The 18608-nt window shown below is 44.3% G+C and overlaps 1 protein-coding gene across 1 annotated transcript in view; it reads right to left on the bottom strand.

Annotated features, from left to right (window-relative positions):
* Nucleotides 1-2757: 2757 nt before the first annotated feature.
* Nucleotides 2758-18608, bottom strand: part of LOC135810139 (uncharacterized) — a 34465-nt gene continuing 18614 nt past the window's right edge. The window contains exons 9-19 of the mRNA XM_065323604.1: nucleotides 16573-16772; nucleotides 15671-15845; nucleotides 14570-15019; nucleotides 12858-13196; nucleotides 11501-11833; nucleotides 8399-8598; nucleotides 7498-7672; nucleotides 5983-6432; nucleotides 4797-4999; nucleotides 4032-4216; nucleotides 2758-3756 (exon numbers count right to left, since the gene is read on the bottom strand). Coding sequence (XP_065179676.1) covers nucleotides 3720-3756; nucleotides 4032-4216; nucleotides 4797-4999; nucleotides 5983-6432; nucleotides 7498-7672; nucleotides 8399-8598; nucleotides 11501-11833; nucleotides 12858-13196; nucleotides 14570-15019; nucleotides 15671-15845; nucleotides 16573-16772 — 2747 coding nt within the window. The 3' untranslated portion in view covers nucleotides 2758-3719. The remainder of the gene's footprint in view (nucleotides 3757-4031; nucleotides 4217-4796; nucleotides 5000-5982; nucleotides 6433-7497; nucleotides 7673-8398; nucleotides 8599-11500; nucleotides 11834-12857; nucleotides 13197-14569; nucleotides 15020-15670; nucleotides 15846-16572; nucleotides 16773-18608) is intronic.

Genomic DNA, 18608 nt, shown 5'->3' with positions numbered 1-18608 from the left:
TGCCTAGTACATGCTAGATGTATGATTGGTGTCTGAGATGAATACTGGTACCCATGAAGCTCTGAGCAACAACATTGTTTATAGATCATTGGCTCTCCACCCGAGTCTAACAACCATAAATATTGTTTCAACTTCGTTCCACTGCTAACGTGTGTGCATCTACTACCGGTGCATTGTTTTTATTTTGCAAAACTAATAATTATTCGGTGTAGAGGACGCAACTAGTACAGTGCATGCATACACCTGACCTATTAATTATTTGGGAATGGACGAACGCTGTCCGGCTGCACATCATGACATTGTGTAGTCATGTGTAGCATTACTGTAGACATTTGCAGTACAGTAGCTAGGGGTAGCTTGAAGATCGTGCAGTCTTGTTTTGTGTGTTTGCTGACATCTTGACAATCTTGGTGGAAGGTGCCCGAGACTAGCCCCTTCAGCAGTGCAGTTTGTCAGCTTTGGCAGCAGCGGTATGTATCATGTATAGTGGGTAGGATGATACGTGATCCACAGGACCACACACTACACTGTAGACAGTGTAGTAGGAGCAACACCTGAACACAGGGTCCTGACTAGTGTAGTGTACTGTGCTAGTAGTAGTGACTAGTGTACTGTCTGTGCTAGTAGTAGTGACTAGTGTACTGTGCTAGTAGTAGTAGTGTACTGTGCTAGGAGTAGGAGGACAGCTGTGCCTGTACAGTCAGTAGGGTGGCTAGGGCAATGTACATAAGTCATTGTAGCTGCAGACTTCACTTCCGCATGCCTGACGGTGATGGAAGACAGGGAAAGGTGCGCTAAGACGATTATGCAGTGTCACAGGGTGATATTTGTCTAGATCATGATTCATGACCGACGGTGATGGAAGACAGGGAAACGTGCGCTAAGAGTAAAAAGACGATTATGCAGCGCCACAGGGTGATATTTGTCTAGATCATGATTCATGACCGATACCATATACACCTCCCGCAATCACAAGTCAGTTGACCGATGACTCGGCGCCAGGCCTTGGCGGATAATGCTCGACATTTGGCAGATTCTGCTCGAAAAGCAGTGAAATTGACAAAATCCAACAACCGCTATGACAGGCACTTATTTCAATTCTGCTCCATTTCTTTATCTACCTACCAAACATGCATGAAACATACCAGAAAAAGCACCAAATAATAATTATGCCATTTTTCTGCCAACATTTATATCCGCTAAGGGCTAACCTGCGTCAGGGTTAACGACTCCGCTCGTGCATGCATGTACATGTACACTTCAGTACATGAAGAGAACTGGATAGTGGCACCTGCATGTTACCTTGCCCAGCACTAAACAAACAAGGCAAAAATAGCCGTTCTGATCATTCTTGGAATGTAACTTGCACAATGGCTTTCTCTGCATGAATGTAGGGAATTGCAATGTAGCAGCTAATCACAAAAGCAAGAGAGTTCCAGATGCTAAAAGATAAGCTGGACCACGTATAGATAGCTTCCCTCAAAGATAATGCCGGAAATCAATGGTTAGAGGGAAACTGCTAAGACCACAACCTCGATTTCAGAAGGAAACTAATAATGGCCTAAGATGAAGAGCCAAGGATGAATTTATAGCAAAGAAAAGGACCAAGGAACTGCAAATTGGGCTGTAATGTCGATGACGATACTGGCAAGACCATTGGACAGTACCGTCAAACCAGGATTCAAGGACGCAAAGCATACCATACAACTTGTGTGACTCTTCAAGAGACACATACGTTGTGTGCTAGGTTGCTTTGCATCCGTGAATCGTGATTTGACCAAGTATTGTCCAATGGTCTTGCCAGTATCGTCATCGACATGCATGTACATCCGCCAACGTCCTTCACAGCTGAAACGTTCAGCTTGTGCTTGTCTTGATTGCGCGCACCTTCCCCTCCTATGTTATTACTCTTAGAACCATCTAAGTTGAAAGGCGATTGGAGACTGAGCTCTTCCAAGACGTGGCACTGGCAGACCTGATTAACAGCTACTACGGTACGTGTAGAACCTCAACACCGTCGGTTAGTATCGTGCATTATGTTATTACATGAGCTGATTGTCAAGTAACGGGTGGTGTCAGCGGACATTCAGGCGTAACTTGTAGTTATTTGGTCCCTTTCTTATAAAGTAATCCGGCCTAGTACTTGTAGTAGGTATTTTAGGTACATGATTACATCAGTAGTAGAGATTCTTTTTAAATTAATATAAAGATTATTACGGAGTGGCAGCTAGCGTAAGTAAAATCGCCGACTCACGTTGTATACTGTACTTTTAAACGACCCCATAATGCAATCCACTGGCCCACAAGGCCACAACCATGAAAGTACTTGCATATTCTCTAATACTCGTACAGTCAGTTTCTTCATTTTACTTCTCAACAAGCGAGCAGTGAACTTTCCCGCTCGGCACGGGCTTTTTTTCCCGAGCCTGAGCAGAGCGAATAACTTTGTGTAAAGGATTTCAAGGCAAGAATTGGAGGCGTATCCAATTTCGAGAAGTGTCAGCACCGGCGCGATCCACACAGTCAAGTCAAGCCAATTTAGTAACAGAACATTTTTGTAACCGAACGTTTTCGTTCGGTTTTCGTTCGGTTACTAAATTGTCTTTACTTGACTGTGAGGATTGCATCAGTGCTGACACTTCATTCGGAAACGTTCATACGTTTTTCTTCAATTTCACGATTCGAGTGAGACTCAGCTTATCCATGTACATGTAGGTGAGTAGATCAGACCCACCACCAAGTTGTCAAAGACCAAAATTCTCATTCACTGCATCCATATTTACCTCATGTCAGGCCACAAGTTCCCAACTAACTGGGCAGCATGCCTAGAAAAATTCCTAAGGCAAAAATCCTTCTGTTGGTAGAACATGCTTAGCTATGTGATTCATTACATCATCATTTTTAATCAAAGATATTGTGAATGTTGACGTCATTATTACAAAAGGCTATATTATGGATGATTTGAAATGGGAATTGGATAAAGTAAACCATGTAAACTACCAGGGATCTAGGGAAGCGAACAGCCAGAAAAGTGAAACAACAAAAAATATACAAATAATCTACGTGGAGATAAAAGTTTAATAATAGCTATGAAAAGTATGAATGCCGCAGACATCACCACGCAACATGACAATTTGTTCAAGGTTTGGTTTTGTGTGTTTCCAAAATCGATTTTCAAGCTCCGATCATCAGTGGAAATACAGAACTAACATGATCAAGGGAAAAACAAAGGTTAAAAATCCAAAGAAGTGTGACACATGATGCGTAAGTATTACAAAAAGTGAGAACTAAGATAAAGAGTAAGTGTGACAAATGGGCATGAACAGTGCAGAAACAACTCATGAACACTTGAACAAATTGTCATGTTGCGTGGTGATGTCTGCGGCATTTATACTTTTCATAACAAAAAATATGATGAAGAAAGGAAAAGGACAAGGCTCACCATCCGAGAACAAAAAATATATAAATGAATTGCGGAGAATAAACGCTGCCAGAAAAAAGGCAAAATCGGGAATTTTTCCTTACAATCCAGAACGTACTGTCAGTTTTTGGCAGGTAAATTCTGCGCGCATCTGTAGAACATCAAAACCGCGATGGTTGTAATTACGGCGAGAGTAATCGATCCTATAACAATACTGACCACTAGGACCGGGTGAAGTCCAGTTCCTTTGGCTTGTCCGCCAACTGGCAGAATTGAGCCAGACGTGGAAAACGACATGCTACTTGTCTGTGGCAAATCCGTCGTAGCAGTTTGCCCTGTATTAGCATGAAAAGTAGATATTGACACAAAGACCGTGCTAGTTACATTTTATTGCGATGCCTGATGATTGCGAGAGGATGAAACTTTTTAAGCAGCAGCAAACAAGCCTTGATTGCCCATGTTATTCTGCAGCTATAGCGCTAAAAAATTGATAAACTCCGTCATTAGTGGAGATTGCACCAACAGCCACCACACAGGACAAACTGGAAGCAGAAGAATGTACAATGTACAATGTACAATGTACAATGTCATGAAGGCCATACCTACTTACATTTTACATCCTGTTACTAGCTCGACGGTGCGTTCCACTTTGCCGAGCTTGTTCTCGATCTTACATGTGACTATTGTACCTGGCTGAAGATGACTGGTCGAATTGAAGGTTTTGGTCAGGTTTCTTGTAACACTGGTTATAGAAGATTCTTCGGATTCACCTGGCTTGCTCCAACTGAGGCGTATCTGTTGTCATGAACACATTGAAGTAATAATGAATAATGCCTGATTTATAATGCTTGCACTTTTTTTGCCCACAAAACTGTTTTCTGATGATCGGTTAGTGTGTTAAAACATTTTTTCGTCCTCTCATTGTTTGAACGGCATATAACTACATTATTAAATAAATAAAATAAAATAAATACATGTATATGGTACTGTGATATAAGATTTTCAAATTTTGTATACACAAAACGAGGACGAAATTGCGCCTTCTCTGCGATACTTTCCAGGCCTCTATCAACGTCAGACTTTGTGCCAGAGTAGTATGCAGAGAGAAACGTTTGTCACAGGCATACTTGGGCAATAACCACACCATTAACAAAATGACAGGGGAGGGGGGGGGGAGCTCGCGCCAACCGTGTATCAAAGAAAATGTAACAGAGAATACATTCAATTCAACCCAGGTTCTCACATGATCAATAGGCCACGGCAGTCTAGCAAGGTAGGAAAGATTTTTTAAATAGCCCCGTGGTCGGACAAGAATTCCCATTGAAGCTTCACAGCTACACTAACTTGAAACATTGCACTTGCATGTAAGATATACCTCTGGAGTGGGGTGTGTTGCCATGTCCGCAGTGCATGAGAGATTGATCACACTGGTATCGCTTGACCAGTCGGTCATGTTTAAAATACTGGGATTGGTATAATCGTCCATCACCACCCGCAGACGGTGCTGGACATGCATTGATCCTTCCACATATGCTCCTGCTCCCCTCATTTCAATCCACGCTGACCTTGGTCTCATTTCTGCAAATAAATACAGGCAACAGAAACACACAACATTTCCTTAAACACACCCATGCCTCGGATCCTTCGCAGGACAATAACTTACGCCACATATTAGTTGAAATGTGTGGACCGGGTTATCCATTATCACTTTGTCGTCCAACTACAAGTAAGTCTATTTCATTTCAGGTTTATCATGCAACAGGTCACGGTTATTAAGTAAATTTGAAACGTCACCACCACCAGTGCATGTTGCCGCCTCTTGGGGGACGGAAAATCGAAAATCGCCATGCAAACAGGCTTGAAACAGCCAACCAGCACAGTGACTGAATCATAATAAGGGCATAGCTCACTCTGTTGTTGATACTGAGACCTATTGCCGCCCAGTACATACATGTAGCTGTTGGACTTGAGGTATGTTGCTCGGAATTCAACAGGTTTTGGTTCATTGCCGAATGCACTGCCACTATACTGTACCATTACGCTCACTGTTGGCTGGCCACTCTCATGGGTTCAGAGGTTATAGACCTGGGAGCACACAACAGTCCTCAGCACTTGTTCTTTGCCTACTTCGGCTGCACTGACTTGTTTCGGTCTGAAGTTTGAAGGATTTGCCACACTGTAAACAAATTCGATGGTATCTGAGGTATTCCCCATCATTGCCATGGAGTAGTAATCCGGAAGTGTTTACACTCTGTCAGGCCTAATGCCGCATCAAAGATTTGATGATATCAGATGTGGATTATGTTCTGCAGATGGCAAGTGTTGAGCTAGTGAGGAAAGGGTGAACTCCCACATCTACAGTTCGACACGGTATACCATGGTATACAGCTGGCTTTCATGCATATCACTTGTATACATCATTGCTGGGGTGCTCATGTGAGCTGTGTTAGAGTCACTCTATTCTCAATTTCACAACTACATTCAATGTATTGGCAAGATAACTGTTGCTACCCTCCTGTACTCCAGCAACTTCCCTGCTTGTCAACATCATTAAAGCTCACCTGGCAGAGATCTGTATATTGATCCGTCAAGAGCAGCACCGAAAGTAAACGCAAGCTTGACTATTTTCTTGGCTCCCGGTACTATACTGGGTAACCGTAAGATGAATGTGTCGTTTCGGCTTACTCCGCCGCTTTGCAGCGTTTTTGTCTGAATATTCCATGTTGCAATGCCATACTGATGTCCCTCGTACTGGTATTGCTGGCCTGCAGTCCAGGAGAAGAAGATCTTGACTGGGTCATCTGCATTGTGAACAGGCAGGTCTGCGTATGTCGTGCTTCCCGTCAGTTTCTTCTGACAGCGCGACGCATGGCTTAGCAAGTTCATCCTTACACAGGCCGTGATTTCAGTCAGAGGCTCCCCGAAAACGTGCAGAACAATCTTGGTATCGGTGGTGTTCCCTCCTGGCCGATCCTTGACCCATGCTTCCTGAACCGTCAAACTAGGTGTACCTGATCAACACACACACACACACACACACACACACACACACACACACACACACACACACACACACACACACACACACACACAGACACACACACACATACACATACACATACACACACACACACACACACACACACACACACATACACACACACACATATAATAATCTATACAGACTAGTACACAGAGCATGGCAGTCAGTTGCACCTAGCATGAAGGAGACAGGACGGGAACGGAAAGCATAACCAAAAAATCTGCCTCTGCATGACACCTAACAATAGACCAATCTCGAAAAGATTGTCTGGGTTCGAAAGGGGGCACGCCAGCTGACTGGGCAGGCGTGATCACATTGTCCAGGTCGGTAAGGCATTATGCAGGGATTATACATGTATTCAGCGCGGGACAATTAGAATAATCACATTTTTGTTTTGCTCTATTTTCCCCTTCTTTCACTTTTATTTTTCCATATAAGAATGGCGGTATTTTCAAGTGCATATAAGATTTGTTTCAATGATGCAGACAGCCAGACTGTTTCGGCCAATGAGGCCTCATCAGTGCAACTCCGAGCTTGAAATAGGATTGAACTGCCAGCCATGGCTACGAGAACCACAGACATTAGGACAGCTCGATGTACTAGCGCTGAGAGTGCTCAAACTACTAGAAGCAGCGGGCAAAGCATAAAGCTAACCAGCGCAAGTGCGTCCTATTAAGAGTGCTCTACAAGATCGAAATCGAGGAGCGAAATACTCAATGATGCAGACAGCCAGACTGTTTCGGCCAATGAGGCCTCATCAGTGCAACTCCGAGCTTAAGATTTGTTTCAAGTAATCCCCATTCCATTGTAACGTAGATTCACTGATGGATGTAACAAGAAAATAGTTCTGAACAAATCCTCTCTTTCCCTTTCGTTGTGTGCCTTGCGATCATCGATTCACATTTTACTCATACACGTGGACATTTAGGAAATTAATGCTTACAGTCCAACTAGTCGTCTGTGTCGCTATATTCAAACTGCTGTCTCCGAAACTCTTGACTCTTGTTTATTTATGTAGTTTATTTTCACTTACGTCCTGCTCTTAGCTCGACCGTGCGTTCCGCTTTGCCGAGCTTGTTCTCGATCTCACAGCTCAGTAGTATGCCTGGCTGAAGATATCCACCTGGAGGTAAAGGTATGGTCAGATTTCTTGTGACGCTGACTTCAGAGTCACTGAACACTTCTGGCTTGCTCCAACTCAACCGCACCTGTTGTCATGAACACGTCGAAGACAAAGGATAATTTGGTATACTGTTCTTCCGCAGATTTAGGAATTAATTTCAATGCGGGTACATTTACGTCTTGTAGCATAAAATGGAGAAGTAAAAGAAGAACAGGTCTAAAGTTTACTCTACTAAGGGGCCATCCGGAATTATCGATATTTTTCGCGAAACGAAAAAGTTTAGTTATGACCCTCCCCCACCCACCCACCCCTATGAACGAAAAATATATTGACTTGACAGCCAGAATGGACTGATGTTTCAGCTATCAATATTTCATAACGAAACTCTCTTCAGCCCACCCACCCATATCCATGGAAGATACTTTTCTCTTCGTGAAAAGGATCGATAATTACGGATGGCCCTTAAGCTATCACGCGTGCACGACTCACCAGAAACTGCAACAAGAACTTCGATTTTGATCCCGAAACCAACAATGCAGTTACATGAGCAAGAGCATTAGCAATCCAACACTAAACTACTTGCACATGTGCTTGGTTACGAGAGGGGGAAGCACTATTCAAGAGAGAGCATTCTCTAGACTAGATGCTGCACTATTCGAGAAAGAAATCAAAGGGTATAATCAAGCCAGTAAAAAATAAATAAATAAAAAGTAAAATATCGTGTCCGTTCCCGAAGGGAACTCACGACGGCCGCTAACACCCGGTAAACCCTAGCCAGTACGGTATATGAAAGGAATAATGTCATACACACCTCTGGGGTGGGGTATGTGGCCATGTTCGGCGTACAAGATATGCTGATGGCAATGATATTGCTTGACCAGCCCACCAGGTAGACAATCTTCGGATCTGTCTCATCATCCATCGCAATGGGTAGGTGTTGCTGGACAACCGACGATCCCTCCACATACGCTGTTGCCCTTGCTTCAATCCATGCAGAAATTGGTTGTATTTCTGTGGACAGTGCAATCAGTGTTAGTCACGAACAGAAGCAATGACATTGAACATTGTTGGCTTTTGCATTTTGGTAAAATCTTTTTATCTCAAGATCATCACTCGGCCGAATGATAATGAACACAACTAGCATGAAACTTAGAGTAGCAACACATTGTGTTGCAACGAGTTTTGTTGCAACTCGGAGTTTCATGCTTAGCACTCCTCATCTCAGGCAACATGAATCACTCCAAAGTCGAACAAAATAGAAGGCTCTGAACGTTCTACAAGCACCCCACCAACTGTTCCATTTCAGACGGAAACTTCTAACTATTATTATAGTTGCCTGATGCTCGTCGTAATAACGTTACATGAAACTGAGAGTTGCGATACAGCTTCCAATCTCTCTCTTGTGTATTATTATAGTTAGAAATTCAACTGGGTTTACAAAACTAGAACAGGTATGCCATGAACAGGTATGCCATGGCACATTTCATGGGAAACAAAGGTAAGTAGTTACTGAGTAGATGTAGCAGCATTCGGCCTTGTGCAGATTACATGTACCGGTACATGTATTGTATAATCTAATACTAGTTCAAAACCAGTATGAGATAAGCCCTGTTATAGTTCACGCATATTGTTAGATTGACAGCATGAAACAAGGTGGAGGACACTGTGTTCGGAAACAGTGGCCTTACTACAACCTTCCGCGGTTGGCAGAGCCCCTGTCCCTGCGGACCATTTGAACCACATGGGTGTTGAACCCGGTTCTAAACCCTCATTATGCTAGGGGAGTTTTAGACTTCTCCTTACGTCCGTCGTGTATTCTTTGATCGCTCCTGGATGTCGTCCTGGTAGTCATGTAGATACTTTTAAAACCTGAACTTTTTTGAAACTTCTTTTCTTCCAACTTCTGCCCATGGCGTCCTTCTCTCAGCTCGTCAGCTGTCAACAGTTCCTGCCACCACCATGACACTATCGCGAGAAGGTGCTCTCTATAGACGGGGTTGGTGATGTACCGACGCGGCCATGGGTAGGCCTTGACAAGATAATGAACATACAGGTTAGTCCCCAGCTGTACCAAAGAATGTAACCAACGTGTAGCAAAAATGAGGCACTAGCAATTGCTCAGGTTTTTTGTACATTCAAATCTTCTTGACCAATACCAGTTTACGTAACAAGATCAACAAACAAGTGATTTACAAACAAAACTAGTTGACGTGACCAACGTGTAGCCGGGGTGTTACGACGTGGTGAAGGCCTACCAATGGCCGCGTCGGGACGTCACCAACCCCGCCTATAGAGAGCACCTTCTCGCGATAGTGTCATGGTGGTGGCAGGAACTGTTGACAGCTGACGAGCTGAGAGAAGGACGCCATGGGCAGAAGTTGGAAGAAAAGAAGTTTCAAAAAAAGTTCAGGTTTAAGTAGCTACATGACTACCAGGACGACATCCAGGAGCGATCAAAGAATACACGACGGACGTAAGGAGAAGTCTAAAATTCCCCTAGCATAATGAGGGTCAGAACCGGGTTCAACACCCATATGGTTCAAATGGTCCGCAGGGACAAGGGCTCTGCCAACCGCAGAAGGTTGTAGTAAGGTCACTGTTTCCGAACACAGTGTCCTCCACCTTGTTTCATGCTGTCAATCTGACAGATTGCATATAGCAGCATTCGGCCAGCGAGACTACTCTAAGCGAATGAAGTGTAGTAATGATAGGTCTAAACCTACAAAGCCCGGACTTCAACTCCCCATGGTCTACAAGGCAAGTTGTGCTTCTTGTTCCGGACCTTGGAGATGTCATCTGAGGAATTTGGTAGTCTGGAAGCTGTCATCAGGGACCGCCTCATTCCAGCCCTCGCTGGTCGACTCCCTCCGTCCAGTGTGGAGCGACATATGCTCTCGTTCGCTTGTCGGGATGGCGGTTTGGGCTTCTCGATTCCCACCGCCCAATCTCACCACGGCACTATGCACACTCCCGAGCTGTTACTAATGAGCTCAGGGAAACGATCGTTAAGGCAGATCCCTCGCTAGTTGGTGTGGCAGACGTACCAAGACCGCCAAACGTCAAGTCCGCACTGCGGCTCGGGCATCACAGCAACAGCTGAAGGAGGGGTTTGTGGGTTTGTGAGCGGTGAAGGCGCAGTACATGCGGCTCAGCTTGAACTTGCTTCCGTGCGTGGTAGCTCTGCTTGGCTGACGAAATCGCTAGCAATTTGTTCTTCGCTGCTGCCCCCAACCACACGTTGATGCGCTCACCACCCTCCGATGTCCCTAACCTCACTGCTTCCCTCTCTCTCTCTGTGTGTCTCTCTATCTCTCTCCCCCTTTCTCTCTCTCTCTCTCTCTCTCTCTCTCTCTCTCTCTCTCTCTCTCTCTCTCTCTCTCTTGATGTAGCTCTCTCCCCGTAGCTCTCTACCCTTGAAATTCGCTTCCATAGAATTGGGCACCATTGCCCGTTTGGCCTTGCGAAGTAAAATAAAAATCAACAACAACAAAAATGTCACGTCCTCTATCCTGTCATGGCTTTCGTCTCTCCAAGTCTGAGTTTAGAGATGCTCCGTGTTTGCGCTATGGCTGGGTGCCGGAGCATTTGCTGTCATCCTGCATCTGTGGCGACGCGCGCTTTGACGTTTCCCACGCGTTATCCTGCCCCTCCTCCCTTCCCCTGTCTTATCCTTCTCACACATCATGTGAAACCTGACATGCTCCAATATGTCTGCTTTGGACTACTGAACTACATACATGTAATGTACTCTGTTCATCTTCTCTGTTTCACAGGATCTGACCTATTCAAAATATTCTTCATATCTTGTAAGAGCCAGGCCAATGGTCTGGTGAGAAGGTATCAATCCTGTTCTTTTGAAGAAGCAACATCATAATATCATAGTACTTCACTTAACCATTACACAAATTCTGACCTTTGATCTTGAGTTGGATTGGCACATTGCTTATTGGGGGAAGGGTTACAAAAGGTTGACGGCTAAAGCTCAGCATACATTTCCACCAGCCAGCAGTCACGTCATTGACAATAACAGGGAATGTTGCTCGATTGTGCGAAGCATGGCGATTGTACTGCAGATTGTGCTCAATACACTGCACTGCCCAATTTGTTTCGCTTAAGTCTAGGTTGAGCTTCCTGAGCTTGCACCAAACGGGGAAGAGATCATGTTGCGAATGGCAGGTGATATTCTGTATGTCTCCGTATTCCCCAATGTAGTACGATTTGGGCAATCCCTCCTTGAAGTAGTACTCTGCAACAGGTAATGGCATGTCACAAGGACATAGCTTCTCATAAGCAACATGCATACAATGGTGTATAGGGGGGGGGGGGGGTAGTACGAGTGTGCATGCATGAAGCCATGCAGAGGGTTATGAGACAGGTCACTAGTTTTTAAATGACCTTTGTGCATGTATGCATACATGTGCTTGACTTTGTCCAGCAAGTTCCATCTAGCATAGGCTCTAGTCAAAGAGTTGGTGGACAAGCCGTTGATTATTCACTCTCATTGTAATATCAAAAAAGTATTCTTTCTAGACCAAAGAGTGGTATATTTGATAACATTTAATAACGATAGAAATATTTACGATACTTCTCCAGACGTTTCGTTGTTCTGAACAACATCGTCAGTGGATAAAGAATCTTTATCCTTTTTCTTTATCCACTGACGATGTTGTTCAGAACAACGAAACGTCCTTATTCTTTATCCACTGACGATGTTGTTCAGAACAACGAAACGTCTGGAGAAGTATCGTAAATATTTCTATCGTTATTAAATGTTATCAAATATACCACTCTTTGGTCTAGAAAGAATACTTTTTTGACATAGGCTCTAGGTTCCATCTAGCATAGGCTCTAGCTTCCATCTAGTATAGGCTCTAGGCTATCTAGCATGCATTCTTGAAAAAACTTCGTGATTTTCGGTACAACTGTGGGCTAGACAATCTGCTATGGGCTATTCCTAGTAGTTGTGGCCTCAGTTGCTGAGAGGTTTATGTCTGGTGGTCTTGCACAGGGTTGGGTTGGGCATGCAATTGCCATGATGGCCAACATGGCTACAAACATATTATAGATAGTTACAAGCTGTACATGCGCATGCCTGAATGAAACTTGCTTTTGAAAGCAGGTTTGCGTTTTATGGGTGCTGGTGTTCCTACGGACGCGAAAACGCCGTGCGACGAGTCTATACACGAATCATGAAATATAAATAATGTTTTTAAAATTCATACACTTCTTTCTACGTACAGCCACAAGCGTTAAAACACATGTCAACTCACGTTTTTGCTCAAGTGTAACATTTGCTTGGAGCTGGAGGGAAGGAAAGGACGCCTTGCACACGTATACTCCTATGTCTTGGTCTGTTGAAGAATCGATCTGAACCACAGACAGCCATCCATTCTTTCCCGTTTCTTTGAACGATGCGGCGAGTTGCTGTGTATTCTTTGTCAAGGCACTTGTGTTGCCGTTCAAACTCCACTCCAGAACAGGAACAACGCTCTCGTTGTACGGATTAGGATGAACTGCGCACACAAGGCAAAGCTTCTCGCCGATGTGAAAGCTCATCCAATCCGTATCCCTGTTCGTCTGTATCGAGATTCCTGATGGCCAGGACTTGGCTGTACAGAAGCAATACCAAGATTCCACCTATAGTCAATACATGACTATAAGTCGAGTAAAGCTTGTTGAGCCTGAATAGAGATGTCGTGTCATAATTATACTTCAGTACAATGTACTGAAGTATAATTATGTATACGCAAATACATTATCCGCCGACTGCTGTATGTGGTAACGTTAGAAATCAGGGACATTCCTTCCAAGGCTTCCATGCACTTACATGTACCTATACAGTATAATACTTAGGAGAGTAAACAGCTGTTTTGTAGATGGAGAACAATGTTTAGTAGATTTCTGTACAATTCTCGGTGATGAATGGATGGACGACAACGCGACCATCCAGAAATTCAAGCAACAATAATAATAATATTGTTCAAAGGATCAGTTGGGGAGTGAACTGCCTGAAAAGAGAAGAAAAGGCCAGCCCCACCAGGACTTGAACCCGTTCCTGGTGGGGCCTTGCTTGTCATGAGCAGTGCTCTAACCATCTGAGCTATGGGAACAAAGCCACCAGACCGAAACTAGAAGTTGGCATATTCGTCTCTTTACTAGTTTGAGGGAAAGACACAAACATGCAATCAACAATTTTAGTAGTGGTTTGCCTTCTTCGGAGCAAAGAGGTCCAGCATGCCTTGGAAGAGGCTTTCACTGCAGAGTGCAGCCTCACTGGGACTGAGTGCTATGTAACACTCCCCGAGCCGCTATTAAATTTAGATGCACTTCGAGAATTCACATCAAGTTACCTTGGTCAGTATATGTGCCCTGGTCGCCCGCGAAGGTTAGACTGCCGTGTGACCGCAGTAAGACATTGACCCAGAACAACACCCTAAATGCCCCGCAGAAGGCATTCCGTACCGCCATACTGCCGCTGCCAGGCGCTCTTTGCTCACTCGCACGACAGTCCTCCACCATGAGAAAGTTGAGAGTAGCTCTGCCCTGCGCTGGCTAGGGGAACCAGTGGGAATGGCCGAGAATATCACCACGAATGAATTCTGGTTTCTTGAACTTTGAATCCTGGATGTGATGGCTTCCAAGTCACCCATGCAACGCATGGAGTGCTTTGTGTTTCTTCCCCTGAACACTCTGTTTTATTGGCCGTACGCGTACTGTTGCCAAAATGCAGATGGCAAGTGTTGAGCTAGTGAGGAAAGGGTGAACTCCCACATCTACAGTTCGATACGGTATACCATGGTATACAGCTGGCTTTCATGCATATCACTTGTATACATCATTGCTGGGGTGCTCATGTGAGCTGTGTTAGAGTCACTCTATTCTCAATTTCACAACTACATTCAATGTATTGGCAAGATAACTGTTGCTACCCTCCTGTACTCCAGCAACTTCCCTGCTTGTCAACATCATTTAAAAAGCTCACCTGGCAGAGATCTGTATATTGATCCGTCAAGAGCAGCACCGAAAGTAAACGCAAGCTTGACTATTTTCTTGGCTCCCGGTACTATACTGGGTAACCGTAAGATGAATGTGTCGTTTCGGCTCACTCCGCCGCTTTGCAGCGTTTTTGTCTGAATATTCCATGTTGCAATGCCATACTGATGTCCCTCGTACTGGTATTGCTGGCCTGCAGTCCAGGAGAAGAAGATCTTGACTGGGTCATCTGCATTGTGAACAGGCAGGTCTGCGTATGTCGTGCTTCCCGTCAGTTTCTTCTGACAGCGCGACGCATGGCTTAGCAAGTTCATCCTTACACAGGCCGTGATTTCAGTCAGAGGCTCCCCGAAAACGTGCAGAACAATCTTGGTATCGGTGGTGTTCCCTCCTGGCCGATCCTTGACCCATGCTTCCTGAAGTGAAAAACTAGGTGTACCTGATCAACACATACACACACACACACACACACACACACACACACACACACGCATACACAAACACACACATCTATTATAAATCTATACGCAGACTAGTACACAGAGCATGGTAGTCAGTTGCACCTAGCATGAAGGAGACAGGACGGGAACGGAAAGCATAACCAAAAACCTCTGCCTCTGCAATGACCAATCTCGAAAAGATTGTCTGGGTTCGAAAGGGGGCACGCCAGCTGACTGGGCAGGCGTGATCACATTGTCCAGGTCGGTAAGGCATTATGCAGGGATTGTCATGTATTCAGCGCGGGGCAATTAGAATAATCACATTTTTGTTTAGCTCTATTTTCCCCTTCTTTCACTTTTATTTGTCCATATAAGAATGGCGGTATTATCAAGTGCATATAAGATTTGTTCCAAGTAATCCCCATTCCATAGTAATGTAGATTCACTGATGAATGTAACAAGAAAATATTTCTGAACAAATCCTCTCTTTCCCTTTCGTTGTGTGCCTTGCGATCATCGATTCACATTTTACTCATACACGTGGACATTTAGGAAATTAATGCTTACAGTGCAACTAGTCGTCTGTGTCGCTATATTCAAACTGCTGTCTCCGAAACTCTTGTTTATTTATGTAGTTTATTTTCACTTACGTCCTGCTCTTAGCTCGACCGTGCGTTCCGCTTTGCCGAGCTTGTTCTCGATCTCACAGCTCAGTAGTATGCCTGGCTGAAGATATCCACCTAGAGGTAAAGTTATGGTCAGATTTCTTGTGACGCTGACTTCAGAGTCACTGAACACTTCTGGCTTGCTCCAACTCAACCGCACCTGTTGTCATGAACACGTCGAAGACAAAGGATAATTTGGTATAATGTTCGTCCGCAGATTTAGGAATTAATTTCAATGCGGGTACATTAAACGTTATGTAGCATAAAATGGAGAAGTAAAAGAAAAACAGGTCTAAAGTTTACTCTACTAAGGGGCCATCCGGAATTATCGATATTTTTCGCGAAACGAAAAAGTTTAGTTATGACCCTCCCCCACCCACCCACCCCTATGAACGAAAAATATATTGACTTGACAGCCAGAATGGACTGATGTTTCAGCTATCAATATTTCATAACGAAACTCTCTTCAGCCCACCCACCCATATCCATGGAAGATACTTTTCTCTTCGTGAAAAGGATCGATAATTACGGATGGCCCTTAAGCTATCACGCGTGCACGACTCACCAGAAACTGCAACAAGAACTTCGATTTTGATCCCGAAACCAACAATGCAGTTACATGAGCAAGAGCATTAGCAATCCAACACTAAACTACTTGCACATGTGCTTGGTTACGAGAGGGGGAAGCACTATTCAAGAGAGAGCATTCTCTAGACTAGATGCTGCACTATTCGAGAAAGAAATCAAAGGGTATAATCAAGCCAGTAAAAAATAAATAAATAAAAAGTAAAATATCGTGTCCGTTCCCGAAGGGAACTCACGACGGCCGCTAACACCCGGTAAACCCTAGCCAGTACGGTATATGAAAGGAATAATGTCATACACACCTCTGGGGTGGGGTATGTGGCCATGTTCGGCGTACAAGATATGCTGATGGCAATGATATTGCTTGACCAGCCCACCAGGTAGACAATCTTCGGATCTGTCTCATCATCCATCGCAATGGGTAGGTGTTGCTGGACAACCGACGATCCCTCCACATACGCTGTTGCCCTTGCTTCAATCCATGCAGAAATTGGTTGTATTTCTGTGGACAGTGCAATCAGTGTTAGTCACGAACAGAAGCAATGACATTGAACATTGTTGGCTTTTGCATTTTGGTAAAATCTTTTTATCTCAAGATCATCACTCGGCCGAATGATAATGAACACAACTAGCATGAAACTTAGAGTAGCAACACATTGTGTTGCAACGAGTTTTGTTGCAACTCGGAGTTTCATGCCTAGCACTCCTCATCTCAGGCAACATGAATCACTCCAAAGTCGAACAAGATAGAAGGCTCTGAACGTTCTACAAGCACCCCACCAACTGTTCCATTTCAGACGGAAACTTCTAACTATTATTATAGTTGCCTGATGCTCGTCGTAATAACGTTACATGAAACTGAGAGTAATAACGTTACATGAAACTGAGAGTTGCGATACAGCTTCCAATCTCTCTCTTGTGTAATATTATAGTTAGAAATTCAACTGGGTTTACAAAACTAGAACAGGTATGCCATGAACAGGTATGCCATGGCACATTTCATGGGAAACAACGGTAAGTAGTTACTGAGTAGATGTAGCAGCATTCGGCCTTGTGCAGATTACATGTACCGGTACATGTATTATATAATACATGTACCGGTACATGTATTATACAATACATGTACCGGTACATGTATTATATAATACATGTACCGGTACATGTATTGTATAATCTAATACTAGTTCAAAACCAGTATGAGATAAACCTTGTTATAGTTCACGCATATTGTTAGATTGACAGCATGAAACAAGGTGGAGGACACTGTGTTCGGAAACAGTGGCCTTACTACAACCTTCCGCGGTTGGCAGAGCCCCTGTCCCTGCGGACCATTTGAACCATATGGGTGTTGAACCCGGTTCGGACCCTCATTATGCTAGGGGAGTTTTAGACTTCTCCTTACGTTCGTCGTGTATTCTTTGATCGCTCCTGGATGTCGTCCTGGTAGTCATTTAGCTACTTTTAAAACCTGAACTTTTTTGAAACTTCTTTTCTTCCAACTTCTGCCCATGGCGTCCTTCTCTCAGCTCGTCAGCTGTCAACAGTTCCTGCCACCACCATGACACTATCGTGAGAAGGTGCTCTCTATAGACGGGGTTGGTGATGTACCAACGCGGCCATGGGTAGGCCTTGACAAGATAATGAACATACAGGTTAGTCTCCAGCTGTACCAAAGAATGTAACCAACGTGTAGCAAAAATGAGGCACTTGCAATTGCTCAGGTTTTTTGTACATTCAAATCTTCTTGACCAATACCAGTTTACGTAACAAGATCAACAAACAAGTGATTTACAAACAAAACTAGTTGACGTGACCAACGTGTAGCCGGGGTGTTACGACGTGGTGAATGCCTACCAATGGCCACGTCGGGACGTCACCAACCCCGTCTATAGAGAGCACCTTCTCGCGACAGTGTCATGGTGGTGGCAGGAACTGTTGACAGCTGACGAGCTGAGAGAAGGACGCCATGGGCAGAAGTTGGAAGAAAAGAAGTTTCAAAAAAAGTTCAGGTTTAAGTAGCTACATGACTACCAGGACGACATCCAGGAGCGATCAAAGAATACACGACGGACGTAAGGAGAAGTCTAAAATTCCCCTAGCATAATGAGGGTCAGAACCGGGTTCAACACCCATATGGTTCAAATGGTCCGCAGGTACAGGGGCTCTGCCAACCGCAGAAGGTTGCAGTAAGGTCACTGTTTCCGAACACAGTGTCCTCCACCTTGTTTCATGCTGTCAATCTGACAGATTGCATATAGCAGCATTCGGCCAGCGAGACTACTCTAAGCGAATGAAGTGTAGTAATGATAGGTCTAAACCTACAAAGCCCGGACTTCAA

The sequence above is a fragment of the Sycon ciliatum genome, chromosome 2, assembly GCF_964019385.1.
Source record: "Sycon ciliatum chromosome 2, ocSycCili1.1, whole genome shotgun sequence".
Classification (NCBI taxonomy): domain Eukaryota; kingdom Metazoa; phylum Porifera; class Calcarea; order Leucosolenida; family Sycettidae; genus Sycon; species Sycon ciliatum.
The sequence above is the reverse complement of the archived record's forward strand: the minus strand, read 5'-3'. Positions and strand labels throughout refer to the sequence as shown.